The 21,986-nt window shown below is 41.6% G+C and overlaps 1 protein-coding gene across 7 annotated transcripts in view; it reads left to right on the forward strand.

Moving 5' to 3' along the window:
- The window catches only part of Piezo2 (piezo type mechanosensitive ion channel component 2), a 373,285-nt gene that overhangs the window by 186,108 nt on the left and 165,191 nt on the right, over positions 1-21,986 (forward strand). For all 7 annotated transcript variants that reach the window (XM_087896005.1, XM_087895998.1, XM_087896002.1 and 4 more), the window contains one exon: positions 11,368-11,410. In XM_087896005.1, the coding sequence (XP_087752131.1) occupies positions 11,368-11,410 (43 nt within the window). The remainder of the gene's footprint in view (positions 1-11,367; positions 11,411-21,986) is intronic.

The following is a 21,986-nucleotide window of genomic DNA, read 5'->3' on the forward strand; positions in this document are numbered from 1 at the left end:
AGAGAAGCCAACCCGTCAAGTTGGGGAGTGGGTATGGGCTGAGAACGAATGGAGGACATCAGAAAAGTCAATGAGGATTATAGTCCATCCCTCTTCTTGAGTCTGAAGAGAGAGAGAGAGAAAGGGAAGGGGGGCTATTTACCAACAGCAAGAGCTCCCCTTATTGTACAAACTGTAGCATTTTAACTTTTATCTTTACTCTGCTATTGTTTATCTTTTGTATGTATATAGCTATGTATGCATTTGAGTATGTATGTAGCCTGATTATTGTATATACCTATGCATGCATGTGGGTATGTATGCAGTCTGATTATTGTATATACCTATGCATGCATGTGGGTATGTATGCAGTCTGATTATTGTATATACTTATGTATGCATAACTTAGTTATTGTGATGAAATCTTCCCTAGGAAAAGGTAGGACTCACATTCCTGTCTGTGTTCCCATGAATTATATGATACAATATTGTCATCTGTGGGTATCCTCTTTACCAATCCCTCCCATCCCTGATTCTCTCTCCTCTTTCCCCACGTCTTAGGACCACACTCCTGCCCCCTATTCCTATGACCTCAGCTTGTTTAGATTCCACATATGAATGAGATCATTAGGAATTTGTCTTCCTATGCCTTGACTTATTTCACTTAGCAATAATCTCCATGTTTATTCATGGCGAATGATGTTTTCTTCTTTGTGTGGCTGCTTAGCGTTCTGTTGTGCAAATACAGCAGATGTCCCTTGTCCATCACTGGACTCCTCTGTTGGTTCAGCAAAGCATCACTGTCCGTGATTGTCCTTAACTTTTCACTCAGTGGTAATGCCCAACTCCTAACAGCAAAGCTAATGATGATAATTATGGAATTAAGCATTGAGAAATGGTCGGTTCTCTCAGGACTAAAACAACCTTGGAATCACATTGTTTAGATGTGTGATGGACAATAATATGAGATTTTTCCAGATATGTTTGGTTTTTTGTAAGTGAATACTATGTGACACATGCAATATGGAATGTGTGCTTCACGTAAAGAAAGTCACAGCAATATGAAATAATTGATATCTGAAGGGATGTTAAGGAGGACACCCTTACCTGATCAAAAACTAAGAGCCCGCCTCCACTGAAACTCAGCTCCACAAGAGTGGACAATTAGGAAAACCAAAGATATTTTGTCCCATTTTCTGTTCCTCACAAATGGATGTAAGTGTGCATGGATTGAGCAGATACACTTGTTCTCTCGGGTGCATCAGCCAACCTTACCGCTGCTCGCTTCCTCAGTGTCCCTTCTGTTGGCTTACACAGAAACTGACCGAGCACAGCTTCTTCCAGTTTCTGCAGAAATGTCAAGATGGCCAAGATTTGGTTTATATTCTCATGTGAATGACAACCTCATGAACATCAGCCTGAGTACTTTTGTAAGCTTGGTGAGCTCTTTATGACAAAATTGCTTTTAAATGAATGATATGTTCATGGGTTTGACCTTCTAAGACTTTATATGCATTTTCCGTAAGACGTCTTTGAAGAGTTTTGGCAAACACACGCTATAAGGAAAAGTTCATAACACAATGGGGATTAAGTGAAGCCACCAAGCATAGTCTTATGCTAAAATAAAAATAAACTATGACAAAACTTACTTAAATACAGGCCTTAATAAATGACTTCACTTAGTGTGTGTAGCGTGTGTGTGTGTGTGTGTGTGTATGTGTGCACATGCATGTGTTTTGTATGTTACAATGTGGGATTGAGAGAGGAAAGTGGACTAAAATTAGTGTCCTAAGGTTATGAATCACTAATCATATTGCAGTGTTATTCATTTAAAATACTAGCTGAGGGCTAAAGAAATGGCTCAGCAATTAAGAGCACTTGATGCTTTTACAGAAATCCAGGGTTTGGTTCCCAGCACCCATATGACACCTTACAACTATCTGTAACCCCAGTTGCAGGGGATCTGGCTCCTTCTCCTAGCCTGCACAGGCACCAGGTACATATGCAGTACACTACATGCAGTAGGTAAGACATTTATACATGTAGAATAAAACTTAGCAAGTCTTTAAAAAAAATACTAGCAGAGGTACTGGGGAGATTGCTCAGCTGTTAAAAAAGCCTGGTGTTATTTCACAGGACTTAGTCTAGTTCCAGGGCCCATGTTGGACAGCTCACAACCACGTATAACTTCAGCTCCAGGGGATTTGACACTCCTTCCTGGCTTCCATGGGTTCCAGGACACACATGGTACACACTCACACAGCACACACAATACACATAAATAAAAACAAACATTTAAAAAACACTATCCAAGAACCAAGTATTAATGACTTTTTCTCTATAACCTACTTTGTGTAAGAGACCACATAGACATTTTGATTGTAGTGGTGCCAGGAAGGTGCTAACCCTCTTTTTAGGAATGTCTTGACCAAGCTTGTGGACCTGTAGTGTGTGTCCCCGTATGATAGCTCACTCCCAGAAAGTGTGCTATGCTGATGCAAAGCCAAATTATTTTTCCACAAGAATGGAATCATTGTCATCTGCGCTGCTGGAAGAATTCCAGGACCTTACTTCAGCCACAACTCCGAGAGAATATTGGTACTGACCCAGAGGATGTCAACTGCATCTTGTAACTGACTGAAGACATATGTAGCTACAAACTCGTGAAGGGGGTAGTGAAAGCTCTGTCACTAATGCCCTCCGAAAAGCTTTAGATTGAGGCCTAAAAGTAATAAGCACGTGTGAATATGAGCTCCTAAACATGTCGTGTCATACAAGATCAAAACTGAAAGACTCCTGATGTCCGCTATAGAGACTTCTCCACAGCGACTCTTCCCGAGTCCAGCCTTCCCTTTGGACCAGCTCAGCGATGCTCATGAGTTTCAGGGTGCTATGACCTGCCTACACTTCTGAAAGAAAGAACTACAAAAAGAACAGTCAGGGGAACGTGATAGCCCACACTTTCTAGTGTTCTCACCTAGTAAGTTCTTTGCCCATCTGGTTTGATTTCATTAAATTTTTACCGCGAGTCGTCTGATGGAGTTCACAGAAGAGCAAGCACATGGGAGTCTCCTGCAGGCACCTCAGAATTCCAAGCCTGCTTGAGAACTCATATACCATATGGTAAGTGCGGTAAAAGCCTCAAGTCAGTTTTCTGAGCATGTGTAATACTTGGGAGACTTATCAAACTCCCATGCACCTGGCTTTGAAATGAGTGGAACAACAGTTCCTGGAAATGTCTTCTGAAGTCGGCTTCTGAAACAGGCAGAAGGCAAAGCTACAAATGGGTAGCAGCAGCTGCTGGGTGTTTTGTTTTTAAGGTAACTTTTAGAGTGTCCTGTGGAGCCAGCGCAGCGTATCCCAGCATGCTAAGCTGGAACAATAAAAATATGCTTAGAGCTTTTCTATATCATCTAAAGTATGACTTTCTTTGCTTCATTTTGGTTCTCATGTATGTATCATGATTCTCTGTGAAAGGTATCAGCGTGTAGATCATGAATAACCATATTTATTCAAATGTGCAATCCACCAGAGGCATTTTCATGTTCCTTATGTAGCTCATTGTTCTGAATGATCAGTCTCAACTCCCTGCCTATCATTTGCTACATTTATGGTATTGTAATGGAGTACACGTTACCATGACCCTCTTCCCTCTGTCCCTTGTGAGAGGCCTTACTTGTCCATGTCAAGTCTGACCACTCTCTGCTGATGAGAAAATAGGACTTCCCTTCCTCTCTGGCTCTTCAACCTCTGCTCAGCCTTCTTCTCCATCCCCTTTCATCAGCGAAGGTACGCATGCGTCACATCTGAAGGCCTATATTGACGGTTGTCCAAGCTCTTATTTCAGGGGCCCCACCAACTCCTTACTCATTCTGTCCCCTCTCTACACCTCCATGGAACCTGACCTTAAAAGTAGAAATCTGCCCTTGTTTCCTCCCCCAACTTTGCTCCGCTCTGGAAGCTATCCCTTCTCACAATGCTCTCCATCATTCCTCTGAAACTTACTTCGTCTCCTTAGGATGGAACCCGGAGATTCGGGTGCTCCCCCAGCAGATGCTTTGCCAGGGAGTCACTTCCAGTCCTCTCCCTAAACTTCTTTGAGTTACTTGTCTCCCCCAACGGGGCCACAAAGACATGAACACCTCTCCCTAAACTTGGCCTCTCATTCCTAAAAACCTCTTCCCTTCACATTCTTGGCGCCTCCCTTTTAAAAACTGACTTTCCTCTCTGTCCTTGCTTTCTAAATGTTGTGGGTTTTCTCCAGATTCTATTTTGAGCCATCTTGTGATAAAAGAAATGTAAACATTCTTGCTGAAGCAGATGCCTAAAGAGTAGAAAGCCCCAAGTCATGGGAACGTCATGGGCTTGAATAGGTTGTGACAACATGTCAACTATAATTTTACTAATCACGTAAAGATCGTAAGTCTCCGTTTTCCCACTGTTCTGTGTCAACATAAAAACGTAAATTACATACTGGCTACTGCACTTAAACTGTGTGTTTAGATTCTTGTTCTTGGTGCTCAATTAGGTTGTTCCCATTGTTCATGTTGGGGATCTGCCAGGAATTGTCAGTCTGTAGCCATGCCTATAAATTCTTTTACTGGCCAGCCCACTAGTTCTCAAAAGATGCAATCCCGTGGGCATCCCCATGCTGATCAACCGCTGCTCAGACTCCTCTCCTACTGCCTGGTTCTCTCTGGGGGTTTGATTGGATGTGAAAAGGCGGTGAGGAGAGGAGGTCAAGGAAGAAAGGGTGGTGGTGATGACATTGTTGGGAAACACATGTGCCCACCTCACAGAACATCTGTGTAAGATGGTCATTAGTCAGTTCCTTACAGAAAAGGAACTGCTTCTAAATGAGAGGAAGACAGCGGGGAAAGGGAAGAAATATGTTTGTACATTCTTTAGGGGCTGGGGATTTGCTTGGTTTCTGTAGAGGATGTATAAAGAATGCTAGAGTCTGAGCTACAGAGTTCAGTGAAATCGATGTGCTGGCCGTTGGTCTATGATTCTTGAAAATAGATACATACTCCCCCATCCTCTCTTTCCCTCTCTCTCCCTCCCCCCCTCTCTCCCCTCCCTCCCTCTTCTCCCCTCTCTCGGTGGTTTTTCCATATGTCTATAACTACTTCAATGGGAAATCTTTCAGATTGCCAGTTGAATTATATTTTAAACCAGAAGTCAAAAACTGTTTTTGTTTTCAATCCATTATTTAATGAGGGAATTTGTATCTCATTGTAGAATACTTTGAATGCCGCTATTGGTCAAAATCTACTTTTCTATTACAATTCCATATTCTATTCATGGTTAAATCTTGACCTTTTTTTTAAAAAAAAAATAAGTTTAAAATTATTTTCCTTTCAAGAGTTAGAAACACGATGTGAATGAAGCCCCTGGCCGAGACTGTGTGGATAATTTCCTGATACTTGAGCTCTTTCTCACCCAGTTCTGTGCCAGGTGGCCTGTCTGCCTGTTTGAGAGCTCAGGTGGTATATGAAAATATTCCTGTTTTATAGGAATAAGCTGGCAAAACCCATCACTTGTGGATTATTGCTCCTTCTCTGCTAGTTATTTCACAAAGAGCAGAAACAGGCCTACGTTCAAATTGCTTCAGTGTCTGAGACACACTTGGTATAAAACCATTCAACACGCAGTCTGACACTGTTGTTTTCTGTTACATCTTGAGACTCTAAGGAAAACAGTTACTTTTTTTCTATAGTTTGAGTATGAAATTGGCTGAAAGAATGGCAGATAAAAAGAATCAGAGAGGAGACATAGTAATGAAGGAAGCCCCCATAGTGGTGCGAAGATGGAGAATTTTGCTTTTCTGCTAGTAGCATTTGTGAAAAAAAAATAAAAGTGCATTGAAATCCTCTGATCATCCTATCTAAGGGGGGTCTTATCTGAGGAAAGAAAGACATGCAGAAACAGAGTGGACACTAGAGTGCCCGTGCCTCTCTGCAAATAATGTTCTCCAGCTTCAAATTGATACCACAGAAAAAAACAAAAAGATGCTCACTCTGCTTCCACCTTGTATACACTACATGCCTGTATTTGACTTTTTACTGACATTTATTTACGTCCTTGAAACCTTATTGTGCCTTCTGAATGCTTAACAAAATCAAGGAAATGCACAGGGATGATGCGAAATGGCTGCAGCTTTGCTCGGTTTCTGTGGGAGACAGGTAAAGAATTCTAGAATTTGAGCTGCATAGTTCAGTGAAATTGACTTACTGAAAACTTCTATGCTTCTAGCATTAATGATCAGATCTAGAGCGCAAGGGGGCGGGGCAAAAGACTGAATGCCATGCTGTAGCCAGATCAAGTGGGAGAGATAAGAAGGAGAATGGAGAGGAAGCTGCTGCCTCAGCTGAGTACCACACACTGGGTAACAGCTTCTGCTGCCGGAGCGTAGGCAGTGGGGGGGACATGAGGCAGCCTCTGTTGAGAGCCTTCTGCTGCATCATAGCACCGTGAAGCCCATCACGCTGTGAGATGGAATGAGGTGGCAGCTCGAGTCTCTCTTTTTCCATCGCCACTACTGCTATTAGGGGGACCTCACTCGCACAACCTTATTAATCGTAATAACCTCAAGACCCAAATACTATGAATAATATGAATTTGGGGTTAATTAGGAAGACAAGGATTCTGAGATAAGTACCCATGCTGTCAAAGAAGGCAAGACCTGAATGCAGTGCCTAAAGTTTGGCGAAGCAGAGTGAAGCTGGCATTAATCTGAACCTTGGTTTTCTCACCTGAGGTGGGATTGAATAATAGTAATGTCTTCACTGAATGTTCACGGGGATTTGCTTAGCTAACGCGTGTAAGTCCAGCACCTTGTAAGGGTCTAATGATGTCAGCCGCTGCATTGTTAATGTCCAGGCAAACAAATACTGGGGAGGAAGATGAGGCACTTTTAAGAATTTTTACCCATTTTAAAGAATGTTTCACATTGGAAATTAACATAGCAATTAAAGGCTCACTAAAATGACTTGCTAACCACATTCGTCTATACTCAAAGATTAGTGACTTGTTCAGCCATCATCGGAGAAGCTTCCTCCTGCAGCAGATGGGAACAAACACAGAGACCCACAGCCAGGCAAGATGTGGAAAGTGAGAGACCTTGGAACACTCAACCTAAGTGGGTTGTTTCCATCAAATCCCTCCCCTCAGGACTCAGGGAACCCAGTGGAAGAGGAGGCATAAGGACCAGAGGGGATGGAGGATGCTAAGGAAGCAAAGTCCTCTAAAGACAGCAGGACCGATGAGCATATGAACACACAGAGACTGTGACAGCACGCACAGGACCTGTGGGGCTCTAAGCCAGATGGGGTTCCAGGGCTGAGAGAGGAAGCAGACGCCAGCCCCCATCCCTAGCCCAGAAGTTATCTTCAATTGACAACTGCTCACAAGGGAAAACTTAATTTTTCCAACAGAGTCTCACCTGGTCTGCAAACAACATTTAAGGGGAAGCCCCATGCCTAGCAGTAGGTGGTCAACACAAAATGAACTCATTTTGTTGTAGTAGTGTTGGAAGTTTTCTTTCTTTTCTTTTTAATCTTACAGGTCCCTTTTGTTTTTGTGGGTTTTCTGTGTGTGCATATGTGTGTGTCTCAGAGTGTGCATGCATATGTGTGTGTCTCAGAGTGTGTACGTGTTTCTTGCAGTTTTTCTTTGGCTCTTTTTCCTTGTTTCTAGTCAATTTTATCCAATTCTGGTTTGTTATTTTAATTTTATTATTGTTGTTGTTATTTTAGGTGTCTGCTTGTATTCTAATGGAAAAAGAGAGATAGGAAGGAAAAAAAGAAGGAAGGGGAGGGAGGGAGGGAGAGAGGAAGAAAGAGATAGAGAGAAGAAAGGAAAGAAAGGGTGTAGGTTTGGATGGGTGGGGAAATAGTGAGGATCTGGGAGGAGTTGAATGAGGAGAAATCATAATAAAAATATAATGTATGAAAAAAATCTATTAAAAAAATAAAATCTCACCAATAAGGGGTCAGTAAAATGGCTCGGCAGGCAAAAGCAATTGCCACAAGGCCTGATGACTGTGGTTTGATCCCTAGCATCCATGTGTTGGGAGGAGAAAACCAACTCCACAAGTTGCCCACTGACCTCTACATGTGCACTGTGACATGACACACATACACACAAACACACATATGCACATATAAATAAATCAGTCTAAGTTTTAAAAAACTAATAAGGAGACAGAGCTGTAGGATGAGACTCAAGAGGCAGAACATTCTTCATATGTAAGAAGCAATTGCTGATGTACCTTCTGGTAGACAGCATGGCTGTCTTCTCTAGGACGCCCCTCCTGAGAGTCGGCAGAGAGGCTCTATGGAGCATTGTCACCCAGGAATCCCCAGCTCAGATGTTGGGTCTTCCTCCTCAAGTGAATGTCCTTAGACTCCAGCAGGACTCCATCCACGCTCTACCACCCTCTGCTCTAGATTACAGTTCTGTTGAGCGGGATGTTGGCGCACTAACTAATGGGCAGCTTTTAAAAGTGAAGAATCATACATCATGGCTTCTAATTACACAATCCGGATTGAAAAGAAAAAAAAACTTAAAAATTTCATCCCTTTCTGTATGCTAGGAGTTTCTCTGTGTTGCCTGCCTTCTCCTGGAAAATCCAGGCATTTTAGACTCCTCTGTGGGTTACAGTGGTCCTCCTTGCCTCTGGGGACATGTTCCGAGACTCCCAGTGGATGCTAAAATGAGAATTGCACAAAGCCTTACAGATCGTGTGCTTTCTCTTATATACACACTTATGATAAAGTGTTACTTCTACCCGAGACTCGGGAAGGTTAATGACAATAGCAGCTCATAAAATAGAATAATTATGGTAATCTTCGGTAATGAAAGTCATTTAAAACTTGTGAGCCGTTTACTTCTGGAATTTTCCATTTAATATTTCAGACCACAGATGACTGTGGGTTACTGGTACTACAGCATGGAAAACCACAGGTGAGGGACCCCTGCAAATCTCATTTGGAAAGCGTTCAGTTGAAGAAGTTGGCCTTGTGCTTTTGTTTTCTCGGCCGTTTTTGACATGCAGGGCTACACTGGCAAAGGCAAATGCTATCAGCTTACTGCTGTGGACCACGGCTGATGGCTTTAAAAGAATTCCTCAGCAGCTGCATAATGAGCTGCCAAAAATATCCTCTGTGCCAAAGGATCTGGGTCTGTCTGTTCCATTTATTGAGAATTTCTTGTTTTATCCCGACTAAATGCTCACCAAGGACATAAAAACCCAAACCTCTAATGTATTGGGGGCCTAAGGGCGGAAGCTCAATTTGAATGTATCCAGACCCATTTCTAGCACACGCGGCTGGTGAGCAAGTGCAACCAGCAAAAGCGGATGAGCCTGTGATGTGAAATGCGTCGAGATCCTGCAGACCAGGTAGAAGGCATTCTCTGTCTTCGCATGGACCAGTGGCGTGGCCACATTTATTTCAAAGAGTACTGACAGCTTGAGTCAAAAACTATAAATTTGTCTTGCTTGTTTGATTAAATGTGTATTTTTTCAGAAATCACGTAGGCCCTACAAGTGAAAGTCGATCATTTCAGTTACATTTTAATTTTACCTTGACAATAAGTGAAATCAGAGAAAAGGTTTTCTTAGAGCTAAAAGAAGAGGAAAAAAAAATCTGTGAATACATTGGGAAGATCAGGAAAAATGATAGAAATGGATGAAAATTGAGCTGTGTTGTTTCCCAGTGGAAGCGGAAATCAGGAAGAATAGCATCGAGCCCTTCTCAGCATCACCTCACTGCTCCCCACGCTTGCTCTGCTCCTGACTGTCAGCCTCACCCTCTGACAGGAGACATTGTTCCCACCTCATAATGTGGTCCAGTGCAAGCACCTGGCTTCTACCCACAGGTGTATAGTCACTGCTTTATGATCTGATAGGACTTCTAGAGTAGATCATTCACCTCAAAGAATTCTTGAGATAAGGATGCTCCATCATCCTGCATGGCATTCACAGAAAGGAAGATCTTTACATGCAGGCCGCTTCTCTGGGCCTGGGGCCAAGGGACACTCCTGGCCTGGTTAGATCTGAGTTGCACTCACAAAGCCGATAGGAATTCTGCTGCATCCCAGTGACGTCATTCTGGAAAATACGTCTGAATTTGGTTTAAATCAGCATGCCGTTCATCTCTGAAATCCAGTCTTTCAAATTATCGAAAACACTCCACCATGATCAGTTAACACAGGCCCAGCCTGCTGGTGAAGTACGGCTTATGGTCCCTCAAGACTAATTCATCCTCTCTTGACATTAGTCCAGACAACCCTGGGGTTTTTTGGTCCGATGCGAGCCCCTGTTCTCCAGGAAACTGACCTGCCTCTGGATATCTCTGTGGCAGTTTGAAGATAAAGCGTTTGGCGCAGAATTCTCAAGAGTTCTGTGCCAGCCCAGTTTTCTCAGACTTTTGTGAGCATCTTCTTAGCAGCCTCTGGAGACTACATGTTGAACTCGTCACTCCTGCTTGCAGAATAAGGCACCAGTACATAGCAGGACGTGATCTGTCATGGCTATTAGCTGGTGCATACACAGCTTATGCACCAAATGCCAGATGGGGGACGATTTGCCATAATGACAAAATGTATTTGTCATTAAAATAAAGATGTAAAAATGCCATGAGTTACCACAAACCCTTAGCTTCAGCACATACAGAGTATCTGCTGGGATAGTGTTTAATAAAAGCCAGCACTTCTGTGGGTTGTGTGAATCCCATCTCTGGTCCTCCTGTTTACACAGCAAATATTTTAATGATTTATCCATCTTCCCAGCCCTCATTACATTATTTTTTTAATGAGAATAAGACTCACATTTTTTTTCTCAATTAGACATACTGTGATGTCTGGATTACGGTTGCTTGCCAACTTCAATTTGATGTGATTCCATTTGTCTGATTTTGCTTTTGTAACATTTGTGGCATCTGGAAAACTTACCTCCTGGAAAAAGAGTAAAATGGTGTTGCTAGAAGCTGGAGAGGGTGTGTGTGTGTGTGAGTGTGTGTGTGTGTGTGTGTGTGTGAGGGAGTGGTCAAGTACAAAATTACAGTTTGATGGAAGAGAAAAACTCTGATTTTGTATTGCCCAGTATTTAACTCAACCGATCAAGACATTACTGTAGTTTTCAAAATAGCCTTGAGTGAGGATTTTGAATGTTTGCATTGCAGAGATGATGAATATTTGATGTGATGAATCTAATTATCTTTTTATCACCGTATTATTAATTAAGCATGAAATTAAAAAAAAAACCAAGAATGTGCAAAGGCCATCTGCAGACCAGATGTGGGAGTGATGGCTTTGAGGGACGATGTCATTTCGCAGATGTGTGAGGTAGCAGAGTGTGCTGACTGTGGTCTCTTTACCTTTCAGGCTCGACGTGGGAAAAGACCTTCCGGCAGATTGGCTTTGAAAGGTAAGCCAGGATTAGCACAGCCCACAGTTAGCCATCACTGTCTATTTATTTCTACGTGATTTCTCCATTGTGAATCAATAGCCTTGCCATCACTTCTTTGACTTTGTGACCTTGGACATGATGTCACACCTTATGTCTCAGAGCCTCACTGTCTTTGTAAAGTTAGAGCCTTGATTCATAGAATCTTTGCTTGGTAATCATCACACCTCAGGGATGGAGACACAAAGATCAGTAACTCAAGGCCCGCCTCAGCTGTATGGGGAGTTGGAGGCCAGTCTGGATTATATGAGAACTTGTCCCCCCAAAAAATCAAATTGTAAAATACAAATAAGATAATAAGTTCCTGCCTCTACACAGAGGAGAAGTGAAGAAGAAAATGAACTTTGATTTGAGAATGCTTGGACCACAAAACAGTCGGAAAGATGAGCTCTATAATTGAAGAACTGTAGCAAGTAGACTTGACCTGGTCTTGTTTTCATCACTCTGTTTTAATACAAATAAATATAGATTTATATTGATTATCCCCAATTATTAAAGCAGCTACATCTTACCAGCTCTAAGACAGTGCTAGGATTGTGTCACTTACTCCTAATCGTTTCCACACTGGTATCTCCCCACAAGCAAGGGAGATGATTCGCAGTAGCATCAGGAAGGCAATGATATCTGTGTCTGGTTAGTGCTGCTCCTCCGAGCATTCTGTCCTTGAACTGAAGGGGGCAGATATAGCAAATGACTTTCTCCCAGAGGCATGTGGCATCCCATGTAGAACCCTCAATCTGACCACAGCTGGAGGCTCAGCAGATGAGGGTATTGCCTGGGCTTTCCCTTAGTTAAGCCAGTTAAGATAATTACTCATGGGCTTGGTCAGAGATGATTCTTCCAGGCGAACATGGGCTCCATCAGGTTGACAAGTAATACTATCACACACATACATTTAAAAAAAATGAGTAGCCTTACATACATTTACTTTTTGCGAAATATTTTGAAGATAGACTCATAAGTGCAATGTGGGAGCGAATCCACATGGAATGCTGGCAAATATACCACTTCTCACCTGTAAGCCAGTGGTGTTACCCCCATCAGCCATATACATAGATTCCCTTACATCAGAGTAAGTTATCATCCTGAGGTTTATACCATCTTGTAAGAAATGGTTTCTCAGTATCCTTTAAATAGCACTTACCTTGGACCAGTTTTCCATAAAGAACAAGTTGAGAGTCTTCATTGTCTCCTGAGCAAAATATTTTGTGGGAGAGCTTCCCCCTAAGATGCTTTCACATGATCTCACAAGTAAAGAAAAAGCTTGATCCCTGGGCTACAGGACCCCAACTCTTATTCAAGTAATGGATGGTTCCATAACAACAGCTACGATGCACCAAACATTTGCCAAATCATTTCTAGTTCATCAAAGAGGATTTGGCAAAGTTATACTATAATGGGACAGATAGCACACCTCTTAGGGTCTTGTGACCCAAGATTAAAATTTCTGTTGCAACTTCTTAATGTTGCTGTTGGATCAGATTGCAGCTAGAGATAGTGGGTTTGGCTATATCCCAAGAAAATTTTATTTGCATAAATAGGCAGCTGGCAGGTGTGGATGCTAACCATTACTTATGGACTCCCTCTATGGACTATGACCTCATAGGTAACGAAGATTCAAATAAACTCTGCATGTTTCTCCATCCAGGCACAGACCTCATGTTAACCTGTGCTAATCACTGGGGTTCTTGGTTCCCAACATTAGGGTCTCAAATGTTGTATCACATAGAATTTGGGGGTTATAGGTCTCTTTTGTTTTCTGTTTTATTTTTTCCTATCCCTGCAAATCTTTCTGACTATTCTCATTTTATTACTATGTTGAATAAAACCAGATGATATAATATCTATACTCCAGTGCCTCCCTAAATCTACATGCTTCCAAATAAAAACACTATTAGGACACATAACAAGTGGCATGTTTACTTTTGAATCGTAATTTCAACAATCGCTTTTAGTGCCTATGTTGCAGATCTACTGATATATTTTTGGTGATTATTCAGGTTTTCAAATGTTGTCCTAAAATGCTACTATATTTTCTCATTTAAAGGAAGGGAATATTTTGCATATCACATCTTAAAATGGAACAAATATAAGTCTCTAGAGCTATTGTGCTTGTATAGGTGTGAAGCTGGCCAGCAGGATTGAAAAGTATGACTTTGGTCTTGTCTTTCAAGGTCAACCTGATGTTTGCCCCCTCAGATTTCACCTTAAATAAAGCTTCAGATTCTTTGCAATAGTGTTGAGAGTTGTTGGCCTTTTCGTGGATGAGTCCTTTTGTGAATTTGTCCGTCCACATGTTGGGCAATAGATCATTTTTAAATGAGCACACCTAAAGGAAAGAAGTTATTTGCTGGATGAAGCCTCAAAGGTTCTCCAAGAAGAAGGTAGAGACCTGGTATGTTGCTGGTGTGTGGCTGAAAGGAAAACCTATGGGGTCTCTCTGCCTGCCTTCTGCATGCAGTTCTTAGTGGGACCATTCTGTGAGATACATCCAGATGCTTCCTTTCTAAATACCCTGTGACTGTATGCATGGTATATCAGAATAAATGTATACCAGGACAGAAAAGTGATATTTTTATGGGATCAGGAAATTTAAATATTGATTGGGCCTCCAGTGAGCCTAAGACTCACTACTGTGAAGCCTTGGGAATGGTAACAACAATATAGCCCTGGAAGAAAATGTCTTTTGCTTTTTCAGAGTTGAATATTGGCCTACACATAAGAAACAACATAAGGCTTGAGACTTTCTTTAATATATTTGAGAAAGAGGGGGGGTTTCTCTGTCACCTACCAGTTCCCACATAACCACATGAGACTTAATATTAATTTTAAAGTGGCCTTTTTAGCTCAGGCTTATTATTAACTATCTCTTAAAACTTAAATTAATCTATTACTATTATTTTACATTTTACCAAGAGGCTTGTGGCTTGTTACCTCACATATTGCTTCACTGGAGCTGCTTGTGTCTCCAATTTCATCTTCTTTCTCCCTGTATTCAGTTTGGCTTTAATGATTATAAATATTCTGCCCTGCCATTTATTTATAAAGAAGGGCCAAAGCAGCTTCTTTATTAACCATTGGTAATAAAACATATTCACAGCATACAGAGGGGAATCCCACATTATCTCCTCTTGTCTGTCTAGTTAAAAAGAAAGGTTTTAACTTTGACATGGTAAAATTACTTATAACAAAATGGTTATCAAGTAAGAATTATAGTTATAGTATTTACTCCTTTTGTATTTGGCAAAATTAAAGAAAATATTCTGTAATCTATTTTATCATTGTGAGTCTAAAGTTTCATATCTAATTTACAATTTATCATAACTAAAGAAAAGTATGACTATATAGTCTTCAACTCCATCAAAGACATTATAAGGATATAATATTACCAAAGAAACCAGAAAGTACATTGTAAGTAACTTCCAAAACTCTAGAACGGACAGATAGCTGGCTACCTAGACAGTTACCCAAAGTTCTCTTGTAATGCTGGGACATCCATATTCAGCCTATAAGCCTAGAGTATCTGGCAGATTTCTCAATGAAGTAGGAAATTTGAAACTATCCCATTTTTATTGGTAGTTTGTCAGTCACTTTCTTCTGTGTTCTGAAGAATGTTCAACAGACTCTTCTATGAAACAGGAACCCTGAAGAACTGTCCCATCTTGTGTTTGCAAATTCAGCAGTCACTTTTGTATTGGTCCTGCATGATCAGTTTATACAGCATATTGCCAATCAGTCCAGGAAAGAGCAATTTATTGCCCAAGTGGCTAGCCTTGGCACATTGAAAGCAAATGCCCTAAGGAGCCTCTTCAATGCCTTTTCTGGCCTTGAAGTAATTGATGCTGCCAGGAGCAGATGTGTCTCATTGTCAAGAAAAGTCAAAATTTTTAAAAACTTTAATGCCATATTCTACAGGTCTTTGAAGGGTTTGAAGATTGCCTATCCATCTGAAGTATATCTGCATATCTATAAAACCTAACTAACATGACTATAAGTTTTATTATAATATATGACTATTAATTTGTATTTCCTAACTACACATTATATTTTTTAATTAGCTGCATAAACATAAAACCTTAAACAAAAATAAAAATAAAGTATAGTGTAGCAAAATTGACCTTAAATTTGTATCAATAAACCAAAATCCATATCAGTGTATTGTGAGATTAACAGTAGATTTTTTGGATTAAAGTACATTTCTATATCATATCCCCCTTTTTTCTTTAGAAACAAATTGACTATGACCATTAATCATTTATAAACAACCCCCTTTAAATGAAAACAAACATTCACAAACAATATTTTGGGAATATGGACATAGTTTTCTATACTACTTCCTGCTGACTGGAGGTGCTGATAATCTTATGGGGATCCTGAGTAAACTTAGAATTATGGTTAAATACTTGACTGTAGGTAGTAGTCTGTGAAGCTACATTGTCTCAGACAGTTGCCTTGAAGCTGTTATGGATGTTGGACCACCTGGGCCATCACTCCCATCAGAGACTTTTCAGGGTGTTTTACTTGATCAAACCATTTTAACATGGAAGGAATCTACAACTTCTCATTTTCTGTGGAAATAAAAGCAGAACTGCTTCTCTAAAGCAACATAGTCTCAGATTTAAATTTTGAGGTCAAGATAATATATATACATATATGTATATATATTATAAAACTTAATAGCCCCCATAATCAAATATCTGTTAGCAATTAGCTTATTAACAGTCAAAAATAAAGAAAATGCAATAGTGCACATAATCTAGATTCTCTGTGTATTTTCCATCTTTACATGGATTATAGTAATTTTTATTACTTTTTTTTTCTTTAAGGACCTCATTTTATTATCTTTAAATTACTCCTTTGATCTATGACTGTCTCTATCCCTTTCCTCTCTTTCTCAAGCCTACACAGATGTTTTAAACACACTGTGACTTATTTAGAGGTTTGTTTTTGTCTGAATCTGTTATTCTTGTGTATCTGTAATCATTTTTTGACCAGGAGAATTTTAAAAGGCTAAGTGGGCATGCTTAGGACCGGCACGGTGGCTTTGGCTGTTGACTCTGCCTTGCTCGACTTTTCAACATGGCAGAGGTACATTCACTTCTAGCTCTGGGAGCCATGCTCACCGCCCCAAATCTGAGAAGCAGGACTAAGTAGCCTGCAGCTGTGCTCTCCAGCCCTCAGCTCAAGTCTAGAGATAGCGGCTAAGAAAACCTCTCTGTTTTGCCGTCCTTTTAAGAGACTGGGAATCCGCCACGCTGCCTAACTTTGGGCTTTAACCAGAAACCTTGCTTTTCTGTACTGATTTTCATAGTTTGTGATTATAAAGATTGGTAACTTAAAGCTATCTGCAAATCTAGTCACAGTTATGCTGGACAAGCGTGACAGTGTAAAGCAAGTGGCACTCTCCCTGTTCTAAGTAAGAGTTATAAACGAGGATGGCCCAAATTCTCAGTGGCAAAGGTTTGGCTCTCCTTTGCACACAGTGTGATGCAGACCCTGTCGCTCTGCAGGCCAGTGTGCGTCCGTGTCAAGTGTCAGTGGCAGCAACGCTTGTGTTTCAGGAAGATCCAGTGTGCTTGGAGAACTGTGCAGTGGACTGTAAATGCTTCTACCCGTAAAAGGCGTCTACCACTGTACCTCACACGGCAAAGGTAGCATTTGGGATAAAAAGTCAAAAGGTGATAGAATGCTAGCCAAAGGCACCACAGTCAGATCAGAAGAGGGTCTAAATGTGTTTGCTCCTTCCAAAGCGAGCTGCAGTTTTTATCTGAGAAAAAGATTCATCAGTTAATAGCCTGGAGCCCAGCCGCCTGCCCACAGAATGACAGGTTCCTGCTTTCAGGTCAAGCTGACTGCTGCCTGTTTAAAAATAACAGGCTTTTACTGATCTCTTGCCCATTTTCACTTAAAAAGTCAAGACTTTATTCTCAGTGAATGTGGTTATTGCTCCTAGACACAGATGACATCATTGCCAACATAATTGTATATGTTTTTTCTGTTGCTTTCTTCTGATTGCGGAATGAAACACTTTGTCACTCCAAAGACCAATTTGAAATGTAAAATAATACGCCAAAAATAGTTAGCTACAATGAACACATGTTCTGCCACAATTGTTCACAATGTAGGTAGGCATAATTCAACAGCTTGGTTCCATCTCTGGGGAGACTGCAGAGACACACTTCCTCCAACAAAGCCACACCTCCTAGTAGTACCACTCCCTGTGGGATTATGGGTTTATGGGGGCCAGTTACATTCAAACTACCACAGTGGGCTACAACAGGACAGGAAAGGATCTAGCATTTTCTCACCTTTACCTCACAGCACCTCGCTGGATGGTGAGACCACCTGTGCCTGTAGCAGGCCACCCTGGTTATGGAGGGAAGATGTGTCCCTCATTCCTCGTGTCTCTGTGCAAAATCACTTCATTTCCCTGACCCTACATCAACACGGCTCTGTTTCTAAGCCTCTTTCCTCCAGCTACCAAGTTGGCTCAACTATCACAATAAGAGGCGATCTCTACCTGCTTCTTGGTGGAACACCTTGTATTCCACCGCCCTGATGAACCAAGAGATCTACAGGGAATAAATAAGTTTCTCATGTTACTGTAGCACAGCCCAGGAAGGCCACTCCAGCACCAGTCCTGTCACCTTACAGTGTGCTTCAGGTCCAGTTTGAGGGTCTCCCAAAGGTCCATGTATTGGAGGCCTGGTCTCCAGGTTGGCTAATTAGTAGGTAATAAGAGTCACTGCCTTCTAGAAGGCCCAGGGTAATTCTGGAGACAGAAAATTATAATATGGCCAGAGTCTATCCCTGTGTGCCCCTCTGGCTTTCTGAAGGACTTCTCCCATGTGGTCCTTCAGCTGCACATGTTGCTGTCATCACTGTCTGCCATGATGTTGCCTTGGACCACTAGGCACTTGACAGAAGACAAGCCAACAGGGATGCTCAGGTCTGGATGTTGATGCTCCAGTACTAAGCATACCTTCTCCATTAGGTAGCCTGTCCCCTGTATCTTGTAGAAAGCTAACCGATGCTCTCATTCTTGTGATTCTCTCTAGGACACCCCAGCCATGCATGCCCACCCACTTCATCTCAGAACTCTCTTAAATGTTTCCCTCCTGGTTTTCCAACACTGCCTGTCTGCCTTTAGGATCAAATGATGATCCTGTTTATAGTGATGTGTGTACCATATAGTCCTACCTTGACTTTGGGTCTTGCATTATTCTGAGCTTCCTGGAAAAAAAGGCCCATTGTCACTTTGCAGTCTTTGGTTCTAGCCACAGGATAGGGAAAGAAGGAACATCAAAGAGATGCTTGATAAACAAGCGACATTTTAAATAACTATTAAGGTCAGTGACACAGACCCTAATTTCATAGAATTTTCCCTTCTCAAAATATTTTAGATACTATCAGCTTTGCCTTTGGAGAACAAGTAAGTCCTTTGCGAATTTAAGGCCAAATTTAAAAGTTTTTATTCTCTACATTCACAACTTAATAACTGGGTGATGGAATTTGCCATCATCATCTCTTCAGCTGATGTTGTGCACAATATTTAGAAGTAATGAAAATTCAGGCCTTAAGGCTGGTTTCATGGCATGTTGTTCTGTGCAGACGCAGGATTCGAGAGAAAACCACTGAGGAAAAATAAAGATTTGTACTTTCCACATGGCTTACTTTCTGAAATTTCAAACTGAGGTCATACATCTGTGAACTTTAATGTATAAAATGAAAGATTCTTTGTATCAAGGTGGGTATTTCTTCATCTCGCCTCTCTGAGGAGCCTCCAGAAAAGAAAAAAAAATACATGAACCTCAAATCACCTCAGTGCTTTAATCATGTCTACAAAATAAGGAGTGGTCTCAACTGGAGTTTGGCAGCACGTTTTATAAGCCAACAATAATTTTCACACAGAAGCATGTGGTCCAGCCCTTTTCCTTACACAATTCATCCTGTTGGCTGTCTTTCAGTAAAAATGAAAATCCCCTTGATGAAAAGAAAGTGTTTGCTGGAGTAACTGTCTTAACCTAACTTCATGCTGTTTTTATTTGTGAGTTCATTACAATAAATGTAGGCCTTCTGGAATAAGGGCCTCTACATTCTTTCACACAGTGAGTATATAAACATTCCTGAAAAGTTTAGTAGCCTGTATTAAAACTAGAAAGGTTGTCAAAGTAAGGAGCTAGGGTAAGGACTAGAGTAGGGGGCTAGGGCATGGGCTAGAGTGTGGTAGGCAGATGGTTCAGTGGGTAAGAATACTTCTCTACAAGTGTGGGGACCTATAAAGAGCCCCAGCAGGCAGGTGCAGTATGGTGAGTGGGTGGGGGATGAGGTGGAGCAAGCAAACCATGAGCGCTCGACCATCCAGCATCAGCTGAAGCACTGAGCTTTGGATTTAGTAAGAGGCTCTGTTTAAGAAATATTTGAGAGAGAGAGAGAGAGAGAGAGAGAGAGAGAGAGAGAGAGAGAGAGAGAAAGAGAAAGGGGGGAGGAGGAGGAAGAGAAGGGAGGGAGAGGGAGGAGGGGAGGGAAAAAGGATATTCTGCTCTGTTTTCTGTGTATGTGTCCATCTCTGAGTGTGTGGGGAGGGGTGTGGTGTGAGTAGAGTGTGTGTGTTTGTGTGTGTGTGTGTGTTTGTGATTGTGTGTACGTGTGTGTGTGAAATCAGTGTAGGTGATTTACATCTTTGAACTGTTGGGTTCTACCTAGAACTTTAGTTTCCAGCTTGTGAAATACTCAACCTTCACTCACCCCAGCAGGGTATCACTTAATAGGTGTCTGGTAAAATGATCTGTTTCTCTTTAGAAGAAAAAAAAATGTTATCCTTAATTAAAACTTCTCTTTGAAAACATGACTGGAAGAAAGTATCTCCTGGTTTGTGAGCTCTGTCTTTATCAGATTGGGTCCTTGTAGCTCAGGGTCCTGGGGGCCATAAATGGCTGTGGTCAGAACCAAAGCAGGATTCTGGGTGTTTACACTGGCACCATGATCTGGGCTGGAGATATTCTCGTGGTGGTTTCGGTTTCACTAGCGGTGCGAACAGACAAGCTGTAGAACATCTCCCTTAGGGAGTTCAAGTCTGGGTGTTTGCACATGCAGCGTGGAAAGCCTGAGATGGCAAGCCGTCTGTTCCATGCAGGATAGAATGGAGGCGTGGGGTCTAGGAAGGTCAGTGTTTGAGAGAACTGTCTTGATAGGTGCTATCTAGAAGCTCGGAGTTCGTGTTTGTATTGGTCTGTGTCCTGTGCATATTCTGAAGTCAGATCTTTCATAGCTCTCATTAACCTAAGGTAGTATTTCTTTGCCTCTATCAGAGACACACCTTAGCTAGGGATAGGCATTTGACTCAGATAAAATGGCAGCCTCTATGAAGCAGATTTAATAGGAACTGCCAGTTTTCCCTTAAGATCATGGGAAATGCTCCACCCTCAGACATATATTCAGGTTTTCATGCAAGCCTTCCTAAATGTACACAAACTACTTAGCAAACAATTACATCATCGGACCTGATTGTGGCTTCCTGCCACAGGTAGTGAGTAGAGGACACGTAAAGACCTTCTGTGGCTACTAAATGCTGTTTCCTTGCTGTCTTCTCTGTGCCCACCTCAGCTACTGTTAGGACTCCCAGAGGGTGGGGTTGGCATACCTCCCACCCACCATTTACAGAGTCAAGCATGGCTCCAGGGACAGACCTGATTTGGGCAGTGAGGGAATGAAGAAAAGACTGAAACAGGCAGAAAGCCTTGGCTCCCACCACCCAGCTCAGCCTGTTTATTATAATGAGTGAACAGTATTGGGGATTAGGGAGTGGTTGTTGCTCACAACTGAATCACAGAGACAGCATTATTGCTAACCCACCAGTAAACAAAGGGCTTATGGCATGCAGCTGGACATGGGGACTGGTTAAGCTAATCTCAGTAGGCATGCAGTCTCTGTAGGGGAGCGGTCTTCAGGCTGTACACATCCAGGAGGAAGAAAGCTATGGTAGATATTTTAGCATATGCTGTCAACAACCACGTATGGACCAGAAGGGAAGGCTTTGCCATTTCCTTCTGAGCTTTACCTCTGAGGAGAAGGCTTTTTTTAAATCCTTCCATCCTTCCGGGGTCCTAGGTTCTTAACCTGGTTGGCTTGCGTCAACACATACATTCACTTGGTGCTTCAATCTTTTAGGGTTTCCTCTGCTTTTTCATCTAGCCTAAAAGTCAAGGCCTTCAGCACCATTGATCCAGAAAATTCTCCTCCGCTTAGCATTTTCTGCTCCCGCTCTATCCTTTCTAGTCCCAGTTTCTGCCGAGAGCACTCAGCCTTCATGCCATATTGTAGCATCTTCCTTGTATTAGCTCATTCTTGAAGCCTTTCAGAAACATCTTGTGTGTGTGTGTGTGTGTGTGTGTGTGTGTGATTTTTATCAAAACTGGTTTTACTATATATATATATTTCTCTTAAGTAAAGTTGTTGCCTCCTCCATAAGTACTTTGTGCAATATCATGATACAAAGGATATATAAAACAACCTGTAAACTAGACTTTTATGATTT

Source organism: Myodes glareolus, chromosome 13 (genome assembly GCF_982192425.1).
Source record: "Myodes glareolus chromosome 13, mMyoGla1.1, whole genome shotgun sequence".
Taxonomy (NCBI): domain Eukaryota; kingdom Metazoa; phylum Chordata; class Mammalia; order Rodentia; family Cricetidae; genus Myodes; species Myodes glareolus.